This window comes from Ixodes scapularis, unplaced genomic scaffold, assembly GCF_016920785.2.
Source record: "Ixodes scapularis isolate PalLabHiFi unplaced genomic scaffold, ASM1692078v2 PGA_scaffold6__148_contigs__length_123643588, whole genome shotgun sequence".
NCBI lineage: Eukaryota > Metazoa > Arthropoda > Arachnida > Ixodida > Ixodidae > Ixodes > Ixodes scapularis.
The window spans coordinates 102,282,792-102,305,158 of record NW_024609881.1 but is presented as its reverse complement, the minus strand read 5'-3'; the positions used below and the strand labels follow the sequence as shown (position 1 = coordinate 102,305,158).

The window sequence follows — 22,367 nt, the reverse complement described above, 5'->3', positions numbered from 1 at the left end:
TGGAGTTTGTTGTTCGCCTTTCTGGGCTAGAGGTGCTAACTGGACAAAGTATAAGTAAAATGGAGCAAACCGTAGGATTAATTCCTAAACAAAGAAATATTTTTAGCGGAGAAGGAGCGGGGACGTGATAAACGCTACGTAAATTTAGATATTTAGAAAGGCATTTACAGTTGCAGTAGTCTTTTTCGGTGAACTCACCCTCCAAGGAAGAAAATTGTTGCCTGCAGAGTTGTTTCTTCTTCTGTCAGCTTTCGAAGCCTTTTGATATTGCCTGTTCAAAAGTTAAAATTCCGTGCTCTAGCACATCACGAAAGTATTTTTTATTCGGTTTTACTAAGGCAGAAATGTGTTTATTTGACTTAAACCTTTCTAAACTTTTTAAGTTCGAACACGCGAAAACTAATGGGCATTTGTTACATTTCTAAGACCGTGAAACCGAATATTTATAATAATAGTAAACAAAAAGTTCCGTTATTCACAATTGATTTTCCTTGAGAAGTGAAGGCAACAATAAACCCCTATAGATAAAGATAAAAGGAATTACCTCTGATTCCGAAGGCGACGTTGTTCGTTGATTTCTTATTGGATTTATCATCAGGTCTTTCTTCAGCATCGATAAGGCACTGGAGCACGTCGTTTCTTCGAAGCTAGGCAAAACATGCGGCCGATTGCAATGTTTGTATTGTCTTTTCGAGGGGTTCAAAGACAAGATTCAGAAACATTCGCTTCTTTAGATTTAGACAAGAAGGGTTTTTGCAAAGCCCTCAAGAGGTTGCGAACATGCGACAGTTTGCTTGAGGGAAAAATGTAGTTCAGAATTACAGAAACATTTCGTATTCCTCATTGTGTGTTCTATCAAAATTAGAACTTAAGTTGAAGAACTGAGATGTGCGTCGGGGTAGGAATGCGGGTCAGTTTTAATTCCATCACTGAATAGGCAATCTAAAACAAACAAAAAAGTTATATCAGCTTCCTTTAACGCTATGCGACCGCGTGTTAATTTGACCTTTTAGTATATAGCTACATCGAGCGAAATTGCCGCTGTCATGACATACTGTCGCCAATAAAAAATAATAGATGAATGTAAAAACAAGAAATAAATGTAAAATAAAGCGAATCTTGTGCACACAAACTTAAATGGTAAGGTACCACATAGGTAGCTAAATTTTTCGGGGATCATTTTGAATTTCACTTCGGAACTTACGGCCTTGAAAAGTCCGAAGAAACCAAAGCGGAGGCAGACTTGGCATTGTTTCGACCAGAATCGAGGCATCTCAACCATAATTCCTTAAGCAAGTGCCGAAGTTAAGTTTCGCGTTTTGTTGTTTGGCTTTCATAGGGCAACTTTCGGGCCTAAATTTCAAAACTAAAGTTAGATTTCTGTTTCGCTGCTGGCTCCTTGGTTTACATGTAGCATCTTTGGATTAGGCAACGCAAGGATTTCCGCGTTTTTGGAGGATCTTTATTTGAAAATTTCGGAGGCTGTTCTTCGGAATTTCTTTTTTCGCAAAAAAATTGGTGTTGATCGAGGTTTATTTTTGCTAGATTCATACTTTGCCGAAATTGGGAAAATTATTTCATAGTTTTTTTTTAATAAGAACAATTTTTTTCGGAAATAACAACGTAAACTGAGGTCACAAGATTTTGCCCGTGTCGAAATATATTTTTGCAGCTACATTCAACGTTGGTGCAGTTTGACAGCATACTAACTGCCTCACGATCATTCTTCAAAACCTGTGTTATTTCATTAAATATCGGTAATTTGATATAGTAAAACCCTAGAGTATAAAACCTGCAGCTTCCCTTTCCATCCCATTGAAAACTCTCACTAATTGAAAAAGAATAACGCCGGCTCTCTCTAAAAAGCCCAAATAATATGGCCCAAACTGGAAACAGAAACAGCATCTTTTGTTGTGGTTCAGAAGAAGATTTGCACATTGTATTGCACCTTGACGGGATAAGCTGGAAGCCGCCTTTCGTATATAGTCCAAGACAAACATATACTGAAGTAGCATTTCCTCAGGACCACTAATCCTGTGCGGTGTTCTCAAAATTTGCAGTTCTTCTGATAAATCTGAATTGCAAAAAGTTGAACAGGCGATCATTTTTGGCGTTTATCGGATTCGTAAGAGTTTAATACAAGGATAAAGGCGACCTGTTTGAGAACTGAAAATGTTTAACCTTAAAAAGGGGAGAAAAAGAAAGACGGGGCAAACAAACCTTCAAGCACAGCTGTGTCAGAAGATTCGTGTTATACAACGTTACTAGAATACTCTGTTGGAAAAGTGCCATATATGAGCCTGCATTAAAAAAGTGACTCCAATCCGTAGTAGAAAACCAAACTTATCGCGATCAGAACGGCGCCCTTTCACACTCAGCGGCCACTCCGGGAACTGCATGGCTGCACCAATTTTTTTCAGTTTGAGTCGCGCAAGGGCGAGTGGCGCCGTCTCGCTGTAGCTAGAGTCACTCTAGGTTGCAGAGTATCTAACTCGATAGCGTCCGTTCTTACTGTTTCATTTTGGCTTCGATCCGCCATTTTGACGCAAAACGTATACCGTGGAAGGGCTTTCAGGGCTGGCGACCCCCGTCTCCAAAGCGTGCGCCCCGCGCTTGACCATCAAAGTTAGGATGCGCCCAGGTCGGGACACGCTACCTTAAATCACCGGTGGCACACGGTTGTATAAAGACAATATTGATTGTGCCGTAAAACCTTTTAAACAAAAATGTTTTATGGAAACATTGGGCTCCTGTCACTCTGTACTAATATCCAATAAAATGTCATAGAAGAGCCTTTTCCGTTTGTTTTTCCGGAAAAGCCTGCTTTCTAAAAACTCATAGTGATTAAAAAAAAAAAAAGGTTGAGCCGCCATATTGGTATATCTAGTCTGGTAGTTTCGGTACTATGAGAACATTCAGCGACTCTAACAGTAGCCATATAAAGCAACTTTTATGTTTTAACTCGTCGCAGGAAAGTGGCGCTGTTATCGCATTCAGATCGGTGTCGGCGGACGCCAGCGGTTTAGGTTCCAACGGTGAGTTTCCCAAGTGAGTGTTTTAGTAACGTTGGTGTTGTCCTGTTCTGTTTCCCCCCTCTGCACTGTTAAAAAAATGTCAGTTTTCCGAAAACACGGATCCCTCAGTATGGCACTCTGCCGAATATGTGGCAAGCCAGTAAAAGCTATAAAAACACCAAAGAAAAATATTTTGGTACGTACTAACGCCTTGGCGAAAATTCGTTTTATACCAAGATTAGACCTCTAGGATTGACAAACTTGTGCAAGTTAGGCGCAACTCTGGCGTGTGTCAGAAAACCCTGCTTAGAAAAAATAAAAGCTGTTGACCCGCTTCCGCCAGTTCCGGCTTCTAATATATTAATAATGCCGTAGAAGAAAAATATGAACTAAAAATATGAAGTAGAAAAAAAACTAGAAATATAACTCGAGACTCTACTACAGCGTAAACTATTTGAAAGGTATAATGCAGATTTCGGCAGATGAAGTTTCAACCCCGCCCACAAACGTGGAATCTGTTTGCTCCGCGAACTCGCAAATGTACGTGGCAATACCATGCATTATGTGATGCATTTGGTTGAGTAAAATGAGGCGATTGCTATGCATACATTTTGAATTCTATAATTTCCACATTTGTGTTTTTGATTTGTTAAAATAAACATATGTAGCAGAGTTAAATTTTTTACGATTAATTAATAATTTGAAACGGCATAAAGTGACCTCCAGACTTTGACGGAACAAATTCCAGAGCAAAAAGTCTTTTGAATATTTGCCGTTTTTGTTGATTTTTCAGTTTTTGTTCTGCTGAATCTATCCATATATATCATCGAAATATCCGTACTAGAATTTAAATACGCTGCAAATGCATTTGTAAAGGCTTACCGAAGGGTTATTTCTTCTCTGCTCCACTATCTTGGCAATGTCGCGAGAGAAATTCTCAAGGGCGAATGTTCCTAATAATTTGTTCAACCAAGCCAGGGGCTTCACGATTCGGCCAAAAGAAGTCGTGCAATCTAAAAAAAATAGATAATAAAGAAAAAATATATAGGTTTCCTAGACTGCTGTGCACAGTAAAGAAGGAATGCCTGAAAAATGTGGAAACTTAACATTTTTAGGGATAAATTTATTAGTAACGATGATAAAGAAGGAATGCCTGAAAAATCTGTAAACTTAAGATTTTTAGAGATAAATTCATTAGTAGCGACGGGCGATTTTGTAAACAAGGATCTAAAGTTCCGTAATTACATTTTTATGAAATATTTCTTTAACTTGAACTACCCAATTGGAGCTTTGTTGACCTTCGTCAAAATGAGAACTAACCGCTTCTAAGCTAAGAAATCTAAAACACGCTTTAAGGTACGAAGGAACTGTGATAACGAAACCAAAAAATGAAATAGCAAAATGTGTGCCACTTGCTTGTGGCGTACGCGTCCGACAATCCCGCAGCGGCGAGTCATCTGAGGTTAGGAGGGCACGAAACACGCCTGTCATGCACTGTCGTCACCAAATACATGTTTGTTTGGATAAATTAGTTTATCCATTTTTACTCGGCACTGATATTATGTGTCTCGGTTGTATCTCCAGCTGATGTGTTTTGTCTTGAGGCATAGGACAAAATGGTCTCGGACCAAATAGCGCCAAAAAATGGACCCGGTCAAAAGTGGTCCCAGTCAAAGTATTCCCGGTAAAATGGTCCCGGGAAAAATGGTGCCGAATGTATACTCGGACGAAATAGTACCAAGTTATTTTTGACAGCTTGGGCTCTCATTAATAGTTTGAATGGACTGCTACACTGAAGCTTTATTTTACACACGTGTAATGTATGTTTATTCAATTGAAGCATTTCGAAATATATGTTAAAGTCAAGGGCAATGACAACCGTAAATCCTAAGGCAGGGTTTTGATTTCCTCTTTTTCATTGTGTGAAAACTTTAAAGTGAGTGACGGGGTGGTGCTCGGGTAAAAGGAGAGGAGGAAGAAGAAGGGACGCAAGCAGAAAGTAGACGTTTGTTTTTATTGATCTTTCTACAATAGAGTCCGCTCAGTCATTTTCTCACCGCCAAAATTAACAGACCCTCGGCGTTATCAGTCATCGGGTTCCAGACGCAATCATAGAAAAAGAAAAAAAATCTGCACTATATATTCTAAGAAACAACAAAAAGTTGTTTCTTAGAATATATAGTGGAGATTAGTTCTTTTTTTGTGATTGCGTCTGGAACCCGATGACTGATAACAATAAGCCCTGAAATTAATTAAATTTATATTATTGCTCACTTTGCTCTATGGCTTCTGTTCAGCTCAGAGTACAGTACAAAGCTCGAGCCTGAAAGTCACTGCGCAAATGCATACGCGTGAACTAAAAACGCGATGGCGCGACACACTCTGTGCTCTATTACACTAGTCGGTAATGATATGCAAAACAAATGGACGAATGTCATTAGTACGTTTTGTTTTCCCTGCTTGATTAGCTCTATCAGCTAGTAGCGCCGGCTGAACTAGGACTCTAGTGAAACGTAGTGGGGTTAAAATAATCATATCTAGCGAAAATATATATACAGTGCAGTCCACTTATAACGATATTGAGAAAACCGCAAAATCCAATCGTTATAGCCGATTATCGTTATATCTGGATCAAATCAAATCTAAAAAAATAGCGATCAAATCTAAAAAATTTGATCGCTATAAGCGATATATCGTTATATCTGGTATCGTTATAAGTGGATTACACTGTATATATATATATATATATTTAATTTAAAATTAGTGCATCGGAGTTTAAAGATACAGCGCCTGCATTATGAATTAAATATATCATCATGCACATTCATATTTATGATTGCTAATATAGAACAAGTATTATTGTTTACAGGATACGCAACATATTAGTAATCCATAAGTTTATATATGTACAGTCGGGGACAAAAGTCTCCAGGACGTGCGAGCTCCGGCTGAAATGCATTGCTCTGCCATCTGCCGGCGGGTCGCCTGGTTTCGAGATCACACAAAAGCGCATGCGCGTCCTACTTTGCCTGCAAACATGTGTGTTTTCCCGCTCTTCTGCGGCACAGTGACTAACTCGGAATCGGGCGCGTGGTACCGCCTCGGAGATAGCGCTGGCGGCTGACGAGCGTCTGCTACACATTCCGAAACTCGAGATACCGCCTGGGGCATTGCGCCGCATTTCGCCGTGTCAGCGCACCTTGCTTTGTAACCAGTTGAGCTTCTCGCTCAGTTGAGCTGCCGTGACTTCTTGCTTGATAGGTGCCATGTCAGTAAGCGCTATCTCCGAGGCGGTACCACGCGCCCGATTCCGAGTTAGGCGCCGCGCCGCAGAAGAGCGGGAAAGCGCACATGTTGGCAGGCATAGTAGGACGCGCGTGCGCTTTTCTGTGATCTCGAAACCAGTCGACCCACCGGCAGATGGCAGAGCAATGCGTTTCAGTCGCAGCTCGCGTGTCCTGGAGACTTTTGTCCCCGACTGTACTTGTATATTATTTCTACAGTGAAATTATCTGTTTCGTTCAGTAACTAAAACAACTGTACTTTAATTGAATATACAAACTTTAAAATGATTAAAGGTTCAGTTTTAGTATTCAGTCAATCATTTCATCTCTGTTAAATTTTGCACAAAATACGAACCCCCGACTAACCACGGAAGAGCAAGCAAACTATGCCGCAAAATTTACCAGGGACCATTTTGTCCGGCGTCAGTTTGACCGGGGCCGTTCCGGCGTCGTTTTGACCCGTATAATTTTGTCCGAATCATTTAGTCCTGATCCCAGCGTCCTAAAACGTGGCCCCTCGATTTCCAATTGATTACATCCTAAAAGTGTGGTTCTTTTTCCGGCCGCGGTTTTGAAGGTTTCTCAGCAGCGGTTGTAAATGTGGCAGACGCGTGTTCTTTATCAGGTGGCTTCTCTGGCTCACAGTCGACAGAAGCTTTTGCACTCGGGAATGGGGACGGCTCGACGTTAGCCACGCCTGCTTTCCCTCGTACTTTGAACCCGATAGAGTTAAGAAGCTCGTGTCGCAAAGAAGCCGGCATCCGTGGCGTCGTGACGAGAAAACATTGATTGGTCGAGAGGGTCATGACGTCACAGCCGCATGACATCGCGCGGGTATTTCCAACAACCCACAAGGCTCATTTGAAACGTAAGGTTACGCCTGGAATGAAAGTGAATTCAACGTGACACGTAATGCGAACGAAGGTTCGCCGCATGTCTCAAACGATATCACTTTATAAAGCGATTCATTTGCATTAAAGAAGCAGGAATGAAGCGGGACTCAAACCCACAGCCTTTCGGCTGCGAGCCAGACAAGTTTCTGACTAGGCCATGTCTTCCGCGCTTCCCACTCACTGGCAGGAAGAGCATAAGACGCGAGAGAACGCGATGCGACGGAGCCTCAGAACACTATTGCGCTCCACTCTTAAAGGCGAAGCTTAAGCGACCTCCAATTTGTTTACCGGTACTTTTAGCAACACCCGCGTGATATCCGGCAGCATGACTTTTACGCTAGCATTAATCTTATTCTGAATGAGCGATTGACGGGTAATTCTTACGTGCAATAAAGTGGAAGGGCCCGGTCATCATTTGGGGTATAACATTCAAGGCTTTAGCAATGAAGGCATCTTGAACGTTGTGCTGAAATGTGCTGTTCAGTCCAAAGAAGGTCCGCCCTACATTGTCCATAGCCAAAGCCTGAAACGTCTCAAATGTAGACAGCTCTCTTCCGAGGTCGGACACTTCTCCCAGGATGCCGAGAAGAACCTCTGCTTGCTCGCTGATATGAGGCATCATCTGTGATGCGGTGCAACATCCATTACTGTCAACAAACGCTGACGAAAATAACAAAAATAATCCTCGGAGAAGGGGAACAAGAGGGACAAAGGACAAACACAAATCTCCAAACACAGCTAGGTGACTGGTGCGCGACCGAAAAAATCCGCCTTGTCCGCGTATCGAACTGGGACCTCTCCATTTCCAGTGGAGCGCTCTACCAAGTTAGACGTCACTATGCAAACAGGTTTTGTCAGCCGCCACCAGTCTAACACCCACAAGGGTGAAAAGCACCAGTCACTTAGCTGTGTTCGGAGATTTGTGTTTGTCCTTTGTCCCTCTTGTTCCCCTTCTTCAGGGATTAATTTCGTCATTCTTGTCCAGCTCGCTGGCCCCTTTGCATTTAATTGCATTATAATCGAAACCTTGAAATGCAAGCTTTTCACCTTTGTTGGTGTTAGACTGGTGGCTGCTGATAAAACCTATTTGCTCAACTGACGTCTAACCACTGGGTAGCACAGTTGGTACAGCACTCCACTGAAAATCGACAGGTCCACGTTTCGATACCCGGACCAGGCGAATTTTCACTCAGCTGTGTTTGGAGATTTGTGTTTGTCCTTTGTCCCTCTTGTTCATCTTTTCCAGGGAATATTTTCGTCATTCTTGTCCAGCTCGCTTGCTCCTTTGCATCTAATTGCGTTCTAAAAAAAAACACAAAAACACTGTCTTTTTTGCGCAGAGAGAGTTTCTGTGTGGGTGTTTGTAATTGATTTATATGCAAAACTTGTAAGCCCTAAAAATGTCCAGGTTATTTATTTTTTTTTACCGCGAAAGTAAACTATGCATTCTCGAACGTTCAATCTTCGCCCAAATGTAGTGCTAGTGATCGGAACAGATGCCAAAGTTACAAAACTGACGGTTATCTAAGTTAAAAATTATGAGTGATATGGCGACAATTCAGAAGGAAAAATAACGCCCTTTCTCCTTTGCTGCCGCCATTTTGCTTTATGTATTTAAGGACTCCGTCTGCCGCCATTTTTCCATTCAAAATGTTACAAAATCCCTTGTAACTTTTGATTGAGGTAATGCTTAGCTCTGAAACTTCTGGAGTTTGATTCAGATCACTAGGGCTGCACTTGGGAGAAGAATGAGCGTTCAATAATGCCTGGTTTTGTAATCGGTAAAAAAAAGCATCCTGGAACTTTTTGATGAACACCCTCTACAACGTTTGTGTGTTCCCCGTGAAAATGTTAGGAGCCAAAAAAGGTGAACATCGCGCAAATATTGATCACAGAGAATAAGCGTCTAAAAAGGAGAACGATAATTCTCAAATAAGCATTTCATATAAAAAAAACATCCAGCAACAACAATGATGTCAGTCGTCACACGTACAAACAAGCTATCTCTTTGGTGCGCACTTTGACCAAACTTTGGTAGACATATCAACCTACTTCCTTCTTTTGTTAAAGCAAGAGCCTCTCCTGTTTCCCTCGCTATCTTATCCCTCCCACCACTTCATGTGTCAGAAAAGAATGTCTTTCATGCGTGAGGTATCAGCCCTCCTTGGCTGAAGGCATGAGGGAAACAATTATCGTGACTCCTTCGATAAGTTTTCGCCAGAAATCTGCGCAGTACAGAGTAAGTGACCTCCAGCCGAAGTCCGTTTGGATCACCTATTGTCACGCATAACTTTACTTACACAACTTGTTTGGCCAATGTAGGCACTTCTACACGTTAGCGCAGTACTGTAAAAGATGTCAAGCGCGCTCTACACATACGGCATTAAGGGCTGTACAAATAGGATACCGCAAACACCGCGCACGGCAAAAACAAAATTGGCAGTGACATTTGTCTTCAAACTACTGAAATGCTTGAAATGCAGTATTTCGAAAGCGATTGTTTTAGTTTCTTTGGAGGACAATTTATAGTGTCTTATGAGTCATTCCATGCCAAATGAGACGTGGAAGGTTTTTGTCTGGGATATGTACGAAAACAATAACTTGTATAAAAAAGCCCCTGAAATCCAAGAAGTGGATTTCTTGTAAAAAAGCATATTTTATTTTTGCTGATATCATGTTCTAAATTTCTAAAATCGCCATAAAACCTGCGTAGCTAAAAAAAAAACAAAAAAAACGGTTGGGTACCAGAGAAATATATGTAGGCGCCTAATTTCTTAATAACAAGCCCTATCTTACAGTTAAATACAAGCATTGAAAGACGATAATTTGAGTCCGAATAAGAGCTCCAAAAAGAGGGACTTTACGAGGTTTCTTAATCTTTTAAGTCACCCTGGAGTTGAGTGTTAACTAAAATACTTTTTTCGTTTGCTCTTCCTGAACAAATAATTGCATCTCACGTGTAAATTTTTTAAACCCTCGTTTTGGTGAGTTTTAATTCAATGACAAATTCTCCAGTTTATGCAGAAACGGCCCAATTGAGAGCCATAAAAGGCAATGTGCACATTGCCTTTTATGGCTCTCAATTGGGCCGTTTCTGCATGGTAATGGCTATTTTGAAAGTGGAGGGCACCGAAGCCCCATGGGGCTTCGGTGCCCTCCACTTTCAAAATAGCCAAACGTTGAAACCACCATATTTTAGAGCGCAGCTCTTAGGGGCCCGTTCCTGGCTTGAGCGGCGTCGCCGTCGGCGTCGGCGTCGCCGTCGGCGTCGCCGTCGCCGTCGGCGTAACCAAGGTCATCCCAAGGTCACGTGACCCCCAAGGTCACGTGACCCCTCCCAAGGTCATCTCAAGGTCACGTGATCACACGTTACCCCCTGAAGGTCACGTGACCCCTCGAGGTCACGTGACCCCTTCCAAGGTCATCTCAAGGTCACGTGACCCCAAGATGACCCCACGTGACCCTTTGAAGGTCACGTGACCCCTCTGAGGTCACGTGACCCCCGAGGTCACGTGGTCGCCTCCCCAAGGTCACGTGACCCCCGAGGTCACGTGACCCCCAAGGTCACGTGACCCCTTCCAAGGTCATCTCAAGGTCACGTGACCCCTCTGAGGTCACGTGACCCCTCTGAGGTCACGTGACCCCCGAGGTCACGTGACCCCTCCAGGTCACGTGACCCCAAGGTCACGTGGGGGTCACCTTTGGGGTCACGTGGCCTTGAGGTCACCCCCAGGTCACGCCTCCCCGAGGTCACGTGACCCCCTCCCCGAAGTCACGTGACACCCCCCCCGGAGCATATTAAAGAATGAGGGGAGGAGGAGGAGAAGGGGGAGGGGTCTACCCTCCCCTCAGTACCCTTCACTCCTCCTCCTCAAGAGCTGCGCTCCAATTCGGCGTTACAGGGATTTGTAAACGGCTTTCACTTTTTTTCAACATATCTAAAAATTAGAAAATACCATTTTGTTGTTGCTCAGAAATTACACTTTAAAGATGAGCCTTTCCGACCATGCCTCCAGGCGCCCGCCTCGTAGTCGACGCACGCTGGCAATCTCCAGCTCAGCGTCAGCGTTGTAAGAAGACGTCGCCGCAAGGCCTTCAGCGCTCACCTGAAAACACCTTTTATTAAGTTGAAGTGGACGTTAACCTCACTTCAACTCATCCGTGTCCTTTTAACGTGATGTATTTATACTGGCGTCTTAATTTTGCTCTATTTTTGCCCAGGTAACAGCCGACGAACGCAGGTTTAGGTGCATCGTCTGCTTCCCGAGTTTGGGTTAGCGTTCTGCGCGTCGGCCTTGTCTGTCGTATGTCCAGATATAAAAACAATGCAGACCGGATAGCTCTTCATCACTGTGCAATGGTAACGGTCATGTTGCTTCTGTATTGAATTTAAATATATTTTGATAGAACATGTAGCGCTACCAAACAAGTGCAATGATGAAAAAGGCATTCTACTGTTTGCGGCGGACGCCTCACACCCTTGAGGTCAAGTACATGTGCACTGTTTCAGGCTCAGGAGTGCACTGGAGGTCAACAAAACATTCTGGAATTCTGAACTGACTAGTATTTTTAGAGGAAGTGTGTTTGACTAGAAGTGGGAGTTACACAGGTGACGTCTTTGCTATCTGAGTGTCAGGCTCGGCGGACATTAGGTGAGGTAATAAACGTCATGGTAAGTCCCTTTATTAAACAAATTGTTGCTTGAATTTTTAAATAATTTCTTCATGGCTGAAGTTGCAATTCCAGTATCGACACCAACTACAATCAGAGGCTTGACCAATTTACAAAATTTGCGAAATGGTAATAGTTTCGATGATAATCATCGACCAGTTCTCGCGTTTTTACACCCAATTCCAACATTGCGTGCAAACAAATTGCCACAATCCCTCCCCAGAATGATTCTTAGATACGTGACGTACAGTGCGGTCCACTTATAACAATATATCGGACGTAGCGATCGAATTTTATGGAAGCATTGATTTTCGCATTGGTTCTATGCAAAAATAAACCATTTATTGCGATGCATTTTTCCACGACATATCGGATACAACGGTCAATAAATGATCGCGTAGAATGTGTTTAATACAAAGCGCGTCCTTGGTGGATTGGCCAACAAACTTCAGTACAACTTAGTTATCTCAAAATAGATTTAAATTCAACGGGGAAGCGACATCACTGTTATTATTTGGCGTCGGTGAAGAGCTATTTGGTCTAAATTGTTTTTACATCTGGACATACAACAAACGAGGCCGACACGCAGTACGCATTCGCCAACGCGGGAAGCAGACGATTAAGCTGAGCACTCGTCGGCAGTTACTTATTTAGTCGATTGAAATTTCGACGCCAGTATCATTACGTTAGTTAAATAGGATACGGATGCTTGGGTCTCAGGATAACTTCCACTTCAACTGAACAACGACTGTTTTCATTAGAAAGTTGAAGACCTAGCGGCAGCGTCTCACACCGTTGGCGCCTTGTTGGCGAGCGTCGGCGTGCGTCGCCTACGAGGTGTGCGCCTCGAGGTATGGTTGTAAAAGCACATCTTTAAAAAAAGGAACTCTCAGCAAAAAACAAAAATACGCTTTCTAAATTTTTATATGTTAAAAAGGTGAGGTTGACTGAACTTTTGGCTGTCTTGAAAGTTGCGGGGAACAATTTCCACATTGCTTTTTCTGACTCTCAATAAGGCCAAGTTCTGCACAAACTCGATAGTTTGTCATTTAATTAAAATGCACCAAAACGTGGCTTTAAAATTTTCACTCGTGCAATTCAATTATTAGTTTTAAGAGAACAAACAAAAGCAACAAAAAAAAAAAACTTCAGCCCTTCCCCTTTGGTGAAGAAGTAAGATCAGCGGAGCTCTACAATGGAAAGTAATGGCCGGCCGCAAGTCGGCAAGCTAGACTGCCAGAGTGGAAAGGCTGTCGCCATCTATGAGCGACGGCGGCAACCAGATACATGACTCGCCGCCGTCGCTCACAGATGGCGGTAGGTGTCCAGAGTTCTGTGTCTTCATTTCTTTGCGGGGGACACGAACCTGGGGAAACTAGCCCTTAACAGCTCCTCTGTAAAAGTGTTGTAACACCCGACTCCAAGTTGGCTAAAAATAAAGAAATCTCATAAACTTTCTCATTTTTGGAGCACCTGTTTTGACTCAAACTGACGTTTTTCATGTTCGTAATTTACTGTGAGATAGGCCATGTTATTGAGTAATTCGGCGCCCACCTAAGTTTGTGTCGTACCCAACTGTGGTTTGACAATGTTTTTCTTCACTACACGCGTTTTATGCAAATTCCAGAAATTTAGAGCATGTTATGAGCAAAAATGAGATTTATTTTTCACGAAAAATGTTTTCCTTGGATTTCAGGGGCTTCTTTATCCGAATTAATTTTTTTGTACATATCCCAGAGATGAAAAAAAGTGCCACGTGTCTTTTGGCATAGATATATGAGGTGGGCGTCAATATATGCGACTATATATAGGCCACGTGACAGCAGGTCATGTGACGTCAGTTTTGACGCTAAATTTAGCGAGGAAACAAAATTGGTGTTGGGTTAGATGACATTAATATTGTCGCTAAATGTAGCGGGGAAACTGAATTGGCAAACGCGCTTATCGTCTATCCCGTTTTGGGCACTTGTTTTGTGTTTTTCTTATAGAAACAAGTGTCAAAAGCACATGATAAGGGATAAGGCGCCCGCGTCGGGTTTCTGTCAAACATTTCATCTCTCGACTACTTTTCTGTCGACGGACACGAAAAAAAATCCCGACCAACGAGTCATGTACAGCTTCGCTGTAATAAATAAATAAAAAGTCACTGAATGTCAGTAATGCTTTCAAACGTACCCGTTTTAGTTTGGCCGCTGAAAATCCAGAAGAAGCGTAACCCCGCAGGGTCCTCCATTGAGATTCCTTCGCATTAATAATAGCCTTTCCAAGAGAAGGGTGCATTTCGTCGGTTCTCATTGTGATCTGCAACATGTCCGAGTTACAATCAAAACCGCAATGTGCCTTAAAGGGAGGTAACGTAACGGCAGCTATTGCTTCGATTCACTTCAAGTCCCGCCTGTGTCAGCGCTACAACTTGATGGAGCCTGTCAAGCAGCGCCAAGAGTGCATCTTCATGAGGTTGATGGGAGTTATGCTATTGCTAGCTAATCCAACTAAAGTCGCTAGATAAGGGCTTTCTACAAGTAGCGACATTCTTTGAAGCGCGGACTGCGTGACGGTGCAGGCTTTAGGAAGCGAATGGAGGCGCACAGCAGAGGTTTGAACTGAATGCCGCCATTTTGTTTCAGAGGAATTTGTTTTGTCATTTTTATAGGTTGTCGTTACTTGTAAAAGAAGTATCAAGGGACTTTGAATTCAACCAGTCCCGGCAAATCCGCTCGCGATCCTACATATTTGTTTTCTGCGAGATTCGCTTAGGGTGTGACTAAAGAACGCACAATGACGACGAGCCTGGTGTCGATGCGCTTTGGACACTTCTCGATTGGCTGGCTCTATCAGGTCGTGGCATCGGCTCCTGTCTACCTTGGAGTGAAATGAAGTATAGTGGCTATGGAACTCACACCGCGATCCGTAAAGTTCTTGAAGTTTCTGACAAAGACGTACTCCAACATGTCCAGGTCCTTCACAACTAGCGTTGGGACGTCGCCGTTGTAGAATCTAGGGAAAGAGGGGGGGGGGGGGGGGAATGGAGTCAAAATATGCAAATATTTATGGCAGCAAATATTAGCATATATATATATATTTTTTTTTCTAAGTTTAGTGGAGGCCGGAAACGAAACACGAAGAGCCTTACATGTTCGGACACTAATCGGGGCTCGACTGCTAGGCTCAGCAAGGTTCAAAGTTTATTAGCGTCTTCGTTCACGACAAAAGGGTTAATTTAATGCGTAAATCTTTGGTATTCTTAGGCGATGCGGAAAGTTATAAAATAATATTTCAAGAGATGCCCTACCACAAAATATCAACCTACTTGCTTTTACATGATTTGCTATATTTTCTAGTAAAATAAAATCAGATGGCTGTAGGACCGTTTGTTGAAGAACAAGTCGAAGTGAGGTAGTCTCCTTCACGGTAATTCGCCTCGATGACGGTTCGTCACACCAATGGCCGAACTCTGTTGAATTTTTTATTTTTGTTTTTTTATCAAACATATTGCAACTCCCAAATAATTAGGCATGTGCAAGGCTCCTTTTTACTGGCACGGTTTTCTATCCTACTCAAAAGTGCCAGCTGAAATGCTCCAAATTAATTTCACAACGTAAAAGATCACAGCCACGAAATACGCGAGCTCCCTATCAGAAGTGAATAACGTTAACCCTGAGAGATATTTCTTTTTTGCTATGATCATCAAGGAATGGAATGCCCTCACTATGGAGGACTTATGGCAAATATGGAATTCTTTAAATATTTCTTCGTTCCACGTGATACTGGCTGATACTCACGCTGAAGCCTGAAAATGACTGAAAAATAAACATATCAAAACCGACCAAATGAACACCGAATATAGGCAGTCACATTCACCCAATCCTAATCCTAACAAAAAAGGTAAAACCGACCTATGAAAAAGAAACCAAAGGACGCGGGCAGAAACGAGTCTTCAACGTTTCGCGCAAGCATTGGTGAACATCTTAAACAGGGATCAACGCGGAATCTTAAAACGAAAATATAGTGTCATCACTCCAAAACCAAAAGTAAGCATGCAAAAAAAAGTCTTCGTAACTTTATCTTCTTCATATGCGCGTCAACCTTGTCACTCTCTTTCCGGTTTTGAGCCAGCGCACTAACCGACAAATTGTCCTCTGACAAATTGCATCATGTGACCAATTGCACTCCTACAATTGTTGTCCTGTTACGAATTGTCTTTTGATGATATTGCCCACTTCTGGTAACCTCTCTGTACTGGCTAATGGCGACCCCTCCAGAACCGGGATCAGTTAGCATGAACGCGAGATATAAGAACAATGTTGACTGGAAAACACAGTCCTCCTTGGCTCATTCCCCCTCTGCTCATTCTCCCTCTCAATAGTGACCATGGGGCAAACTGGATTAGATGTGTTGCTAGAGCGAGAGATCCGCACACAATGCTGATCATGTCAGTCGCCCTTGTGGCAGACTCCTTCACTGGAGTGACAAGTTTGAAAAGAAACAGGATAAAAAAATAAGTCTTCCTCAAACGCCGTTACCACCACCACGGATCCACGAACTTAAAAAGCTTGGTCAGTTCGTCTTCCGTCGCAGAGAAACAATGACATCAGTATGCGACAGAGCTTCACTTTTCAGAAGGCGGAGGCGGGCCAATAGCACTGGAAGAACGGAAGCAACGTCAGCAAGATGGCGCTTCAAATAGGGGTTTAATGAATGCAAGTGGGGCAGCAGGACTCGACTAACAAAAGTCACCTACAGCAATGCCACGAAAAAGGCAAATTAAAGCGTTCCTTAAACAACGGATGGCCCGTATTTTCAGAAAAGGTTGCCGATGGGCTCTTCGAGTTCGTCGATATAGAAACAGAATAACAAAGGGCCTATAAGACTCCGCGAGATTTAAGAAAAGCGATTAAACTTGCGCAGGTGGCTAATTTGGGACGCTTGAACGTTTCTAGCCAGTACCTGTCGCATTGGGTGCACAAAAAAAATATCCGGTAAAAAGGGCCCCGGAGTAAACAACCCAGGAGAAAAAGCACCGAAAAAAAAATCAACAGAAAAGAATGTTCGGTTTTATGTGGAAATTAAAAAAAAAATCCGAAGGCGTTCAAAGAAGTATATTCTTGTAGAACCAATTTTGAAATAAGGGAAAGCCTCGCAAATTTCTCTATGACAGACATATTGTTCTGAATTCGAGTGGAGTCATATTATTTTATTTATTCTAAAAAGGAAGCGGCACTTCAACATACTGCCGTGAATATTCTGAGTACACACTGACACGGTAGATTCAAATAGTATGTACATCAATCAGGAAGTCCTCGATTACTGCCATCCCACCGAAATGCGCTCCTCACAGAAGTACCTGTAACGGCGTTGCATTTAGACGAGCATCGACATGCTTATAATTCAATTAACTGCAAAGGTGCAAGCGAGCTGCACAAGAACAAGAGAAAATAATCCCTGGAGAAGGGAAACAAGAGGTACCTTTTTCCCTCTTGTTTCCTTTCTCCAGGGATTATTTTCGTCATCGACATGCTCCTTTTCTTGGGATGAGCCGACTCGGTCCTGGAACATCTTTATGGTTACGGTCAATTTTTCTGAGCGTAAAGCCACCACCAATGCTTTCAAAACCTTATATTATATGATTTCTGCCCGTTTGTGAATGTAAATATTGTGTTGTTATTTTTTTCTTTTAAAAAAGATATTACAGTCCTTCAATCGAGAATGTGATTATTTCGTTGACACAAATTTGCAGGGCTTACATCTTCTATTTCAGAATGGGTTTGTCGGGAAAATGTATTCTTTGTTAGACTTTGGGACATGTATTTTCTTCACACCACTTGGGATCACTTCTTTAGGTGACGTGTTTTCCCCAAACCCGTCGCGTTTACCTTATTCGTGCTGAAGGAGTAATGCCCAAGAGCAATCGAAAGAAGCCATCGCGGCAAGACGCTGTAATCTTTGTGTCCAAAACTTGGGCATCTGATAGATTTATAGATTAATAAAGCTTGGGCTTGAGCTTGGGCTAGTTGGTTGTACATTGATAGACGTGCTGCGCTGCGAAGTTCTACAGAACAAACGCGTGACCAAAAATTGAAATGAAAAGGATGAGTTTACATTGAGATGAGGAGAAACACAACAAATAATCATTGGGCATCCGCCTCCTAGGAAGTTGTGGTCCGGTTATACGAGTGGTGCGGCATGTCTACCGTACCTGGTGGTTTCGAAAGCAGCCCTAGCTCCACGAGCGACTTCCAATGGCGGTTTCCCTTCTGGTTCCCAGCCGACTACGCCTTACTATGTGCGCGACAATGTCATGGGTATTCTGTACAATAATAATAGTGACTGTTCTCTTAAAAGTTTTGAAAAAGACTAGACCGAACGGAAATCAACCAACATTCATGTTCTTTGGCTATGCTTTTTTTTTGTTTACTATTGATTTTACACTGCAAGTTAGCCCCTTCCACTTTTCACCTGAATTCTGGGTGGGCTATATATGGGGATATTACGGCCGTCACTACAACGTAAGAGACGCTAAACTTGGTGATTTTATACCATCTTATTATCGGTCAGTAGCCACTTATATGTAGGGTGTGTATTTTCCGGTTTTAACCGAAAAACACCGATAAACATCCGTCGGCGAGGAAAATATAAAATCGGTTAAAACCGAAAAACACCGGCGGTTGGATTTTTTCGTTCTGGTTAAAACCGAAAAACACCGGTCAAAACCGAAAAACACCGGTCGTGGCATGATTCCGACCTAGCGAAACCTTTTCCCCGTAGAGGTTCGTCAAGCGTGTTATCTCGTGGATCCTGCATTCTTCCAGTGTCTACACATGGCTTGCACGTGGCGTCAGTCCGCCCTTTTTTCTGGGGGTCAAAAGCGTCTAGTGAACGCACTGGAAACTAAGCTCTCACACGCCTTTCCCCTATTGTGTCTCCCATGGCCCCCTTTTGTGGAAAAATTAACGCGGTGGAGGGTAGGCTCTCTCGTGCCCTTTAACCATTGTGTCTGGCCAAGTAATGTCGGTGCAAGCCATATATTCAGAGGTTGCTATGGTTCCTGGAAGACACTGCCAACGTCCGTGTCATACAGGAGCGCGCGTTTTCATAATTGTGGGTTGTGAACCGCAAGGAACGTGCTGCCATGACGGATGCAAGCCTCTCAAAGTATGCTTGCATCTACTATAATAACCAAGTATGAGAAATAGATGCTTTTTAAAAAAGAAGTGTATGAAATATGTGAATAAAATTGGAACTCTCTGTCTGTGATCAATCGCATTTTTTCCACCGATAATCACCGATTTTAGCCTCATCGTGAGACTTTCCACCGAAATAAACCGGTGTTTTGAAAATAAATAAACACCGAAAAACATCCGCCGATTTTTCTCACAAATAAACACCGGAAAGTACACACCCTACTTATATGGTGATATTGTCGTTTTTTATTTTATTTATTTATTTTCAGGGGCCGAATTCCTTACAGAGAGGAGTGTGCTAGTTATTCGAAAATACAAGAATAGAGCGCTAACAAGCCACAAATATATTAATATCATTGAACAAGGCAAGAAATACGTCAATACAAATATAAACGAATAAAAAATGTACGAACATCATTATGAAACATAATTTTAAGAACAATCGTAATTACAGTTTTAACATCAAAGCTGTCATTTATTGAGACTATTGATACCGAAAGGCGATTACGATCAATGAATATCTGGGGAAGAAAGGAAGCTTTGAAAATGGAAGTGTCAATGGAGGATGCCTATGTTTAGTGGGTTATCTATGCACGATGAGAACTAAGATGGCTCTAAAGATAACTTTCTACAAAATGCCGGGTTTTAGTGATAAACCATGTGAAATAAGCATAAACGATAAGGACGAAGGAGAATGAATTACGAATATGAAGTGAAAACAAACCACCGCACTGCATTTATTAATCACTCAGCCCATAGTACAATATTGTTTCCGCGAGTAAGCATAAAATATGTCAGATACCATTAGGATGGCGTTTTAGGTTCCTTCGACGTAGTCAACTTCTCTTTTCATACTGGACTATAAAATAAAAACCCAAAACGTTGAATTTTGATTTCATGCAACAAGTGTACAACTCCCTCAACGCACGGAAACATTTTATTTTTACTGCCATGGACAGTTACAGTTGGATGTGTGGTGTTGTCTTAAACGAAATAAAGCTTATTGCAGCTATGCAACGTCTAAGAAATTAATCATTAATATTTATTATTTGTTTAGTAAAAATAGTGTTATTTAAAGTTTAAAAGGGTTCATCGTAACCCTCAGAAATAAGGGTGTAGTACTTACACCCCTTCTGCCGTAGATAACACACCAAAAACAGTCCACCGACCGTACCAACTTTCACAACCGAATTGATAGTCGAGTGACACCACCTAATATAATAGCTAATGTGTTCATCAAGGAATACAGGAAAACACTTAAGGTTTTGATCGCTCAGCTGCAAAACCTAAGTGTTGTTCTTTGTTTCTGTAGTCTTGGATACGTACATTAGGTATTTAGTAAGTTATATCAAATATCTATCAAGACACTCGTAAACGTTGGTATCGTCCGTTCGATGTCAGTGGACTGAATTGACTTAATATCGGAATTATAGTTTTGGGATGTTATATATGGGACAAGGGGTGTAAGTACTACACCTCCTATTCCTGACTGTTGTAGGCAGAGTTCGCTTGAAGAGAATGATGATATTTAGGGAACTTCACTGAGACCAACATTCAAGCACTATCTTCCAGCATAGCGTAGTGTATTTGTGATAAACCTATAATGTATATTAATATGTATGTTTGCGTTTTTTTTCGTAGATGCAATCAGCCCATAAGAGAGGACCAAGCGAACTTACCCAAAAATGTCACCATAAGTTTGACACCATTCGTTCAACGCTTTGTAAAATCCCTAGAAAATAATTAGATCGCATCAGGCCCCGAAAATATATAATGCAATTACAATCTTTATGTTACAATATCTTTTAAAACATTAAAATATTTTTGTGGATATTAATGCGCTTCCTGGGCGAATTTTCGACAAAATCTTCAAGTACACAGGAAAATAAAATACGGATTTCTCTAGGGATTCAGTACGACATGAGTACCGCTCTCAGCATTATGCACCGTAGGATATAAAAAAATACGTCGTTCAATGACTCGCAGTCAAGTTCGAACGCGGTATAATGCCCTAAAATACCTATTTCATGTTATTTGTATCGCGATAATATTATAGAATACAAAATGTGTTGACAGCAGAGAAATCACTTGTAAATTTACGCGCTTTCAAAACATGTCCGCGTCAATGTCTTAATTATAAACAATTCGCACTTACATAAAAAAACAAGACTTCGGTTTCTTATTTTTTAATACATTCATGTCACCGAAAACCTAAGAAACCCGAAGCGTGGCGAATCTATGTCATCTTAATTTTTATCGCTACGCATTCAATAGAACTGCGGCATTAGGCAATAAAAACGTCGAGGAGTGGATTACAAAGGTAGAAACGGGAACATGATGAGTAACAACCCTTGTTTCTTAAACTCTCGGTTACTCTGGCACTATGCACATTGTCTTGATAAACACGCGATAAATTCTCAAAACATCACTTACGTTTTTGTGATACTCTCGAATGTTTCCCCATATTAAATTAGGCGGAGGCCCGGGTATGCCGATGCTCTTGAAGTATGAAAATGTCTTCCTCCTGCAACTTTGTTTTTTTTTTTTAAATAAAATAAAAACATAGCATTTTTGGTGTCAACCGTATGAGAAAAACACGAATGTTCTGCGAATTTAGGAAGTGCGGTAAGCCAGTGTTTCAACGAGGGGAAGTCTTTCTCTACACATACCAAACATAGCATGGTCATGTGGGAAGACTTTGAGTTCCTCTATTGTAGGGTCGAATTGGACTTTACTATCGCCAGATTACAATAGTGAACTTCGCAGTGCATTTAACATTACATTTATATCAACCCCCCTCCCTCCCGCTCAATTTTGGAGGCTTCGCGTTTATACCTATTGTGATATCGACAGCGGTAGGCATAGACTAAGACACTTATAGAATGTGCCTGACATTGCTCAATGAGCGACAAAAGATTGCGATTTCAAAGTAATAAATAATGTAAATTTTATAGTCGCTGCGAGCTTAATAAACAAACGGCGTGACTCATCGGCCGAGAAGCAGTACTGAGCTTCTTGGTTTCCACACGGCCTGCATTTCTTAAGCCGCAAGTTACAATAAGTATCACATTTAAAAATCTGGAAACACTTACCATGAAGAAGTCGTGGAAAGTTTCTTACCTGAGTAGATATAAGAATAGAAGGCCCGATAAAGCAGCGAGGAACGCTTGAAAAATCATAGTGCACGCAGAGAGAAATACCGAACCTTGAGCTAAGCATTAGTCAAAGGTTTTGTGGGTGAACGCCGAGCTGCGTAGTTGTTCGAGCAACAAGCGATAATGATGAACTTTCTTATCACGTGGTTCGGCTCCTATCGGTCAAGCT

General features: G+C 42.0%; 1 protein-coding gene across 1 annotated transcript in view; it reads right to left on the bottom strand.

Annotated features, from left to right (window-relative positions):
- Positions 1–22,291, bottom strand: part of LOC8024932 (cytochrome P450 3A14) — a 40,434-nt gene extending 18,143 nt beyond the window's left edge. Inside the window, exons 1-9 of the mRNA XM_029967553.3 lie at positions 22,164–22,291; positions 21,477–21,573; positions 20,723–20,775; positions 14,763–14,859; positions 14,038–14,163; positions 7,576–7,813; positions 3,897–4,027; positions 545–647; positions 199–271 (exon numbers count right to left, since the gene is read on the bottom strand). Of these exons, the coding sequence (XP_029823413.2) occupies positions 199–271; positions 545–647; positions 3,897–4,027; positions 7,576–7,813; positions 14,038–14,163; positions 14,763–14,859; positions 20,723–20,775; positions 21,477–21,573; positions 22,164–22,222 (977 nt within the window). The 5' untranslated portion in view covers positions 22,223–22,291. The remainder of the gene's footprint in view (positions 1–198; positions 272–544; positions 648–3,896; positions 4,028–7,575; positions 7,814–14,037; positions 14,164–14,762; positions 14,860–20,722; positions 20,776–21,476; positions 21,574–22,163) is intronic.
- Positions 22,292–22,367: the final 76 nt, after the last annotated feature.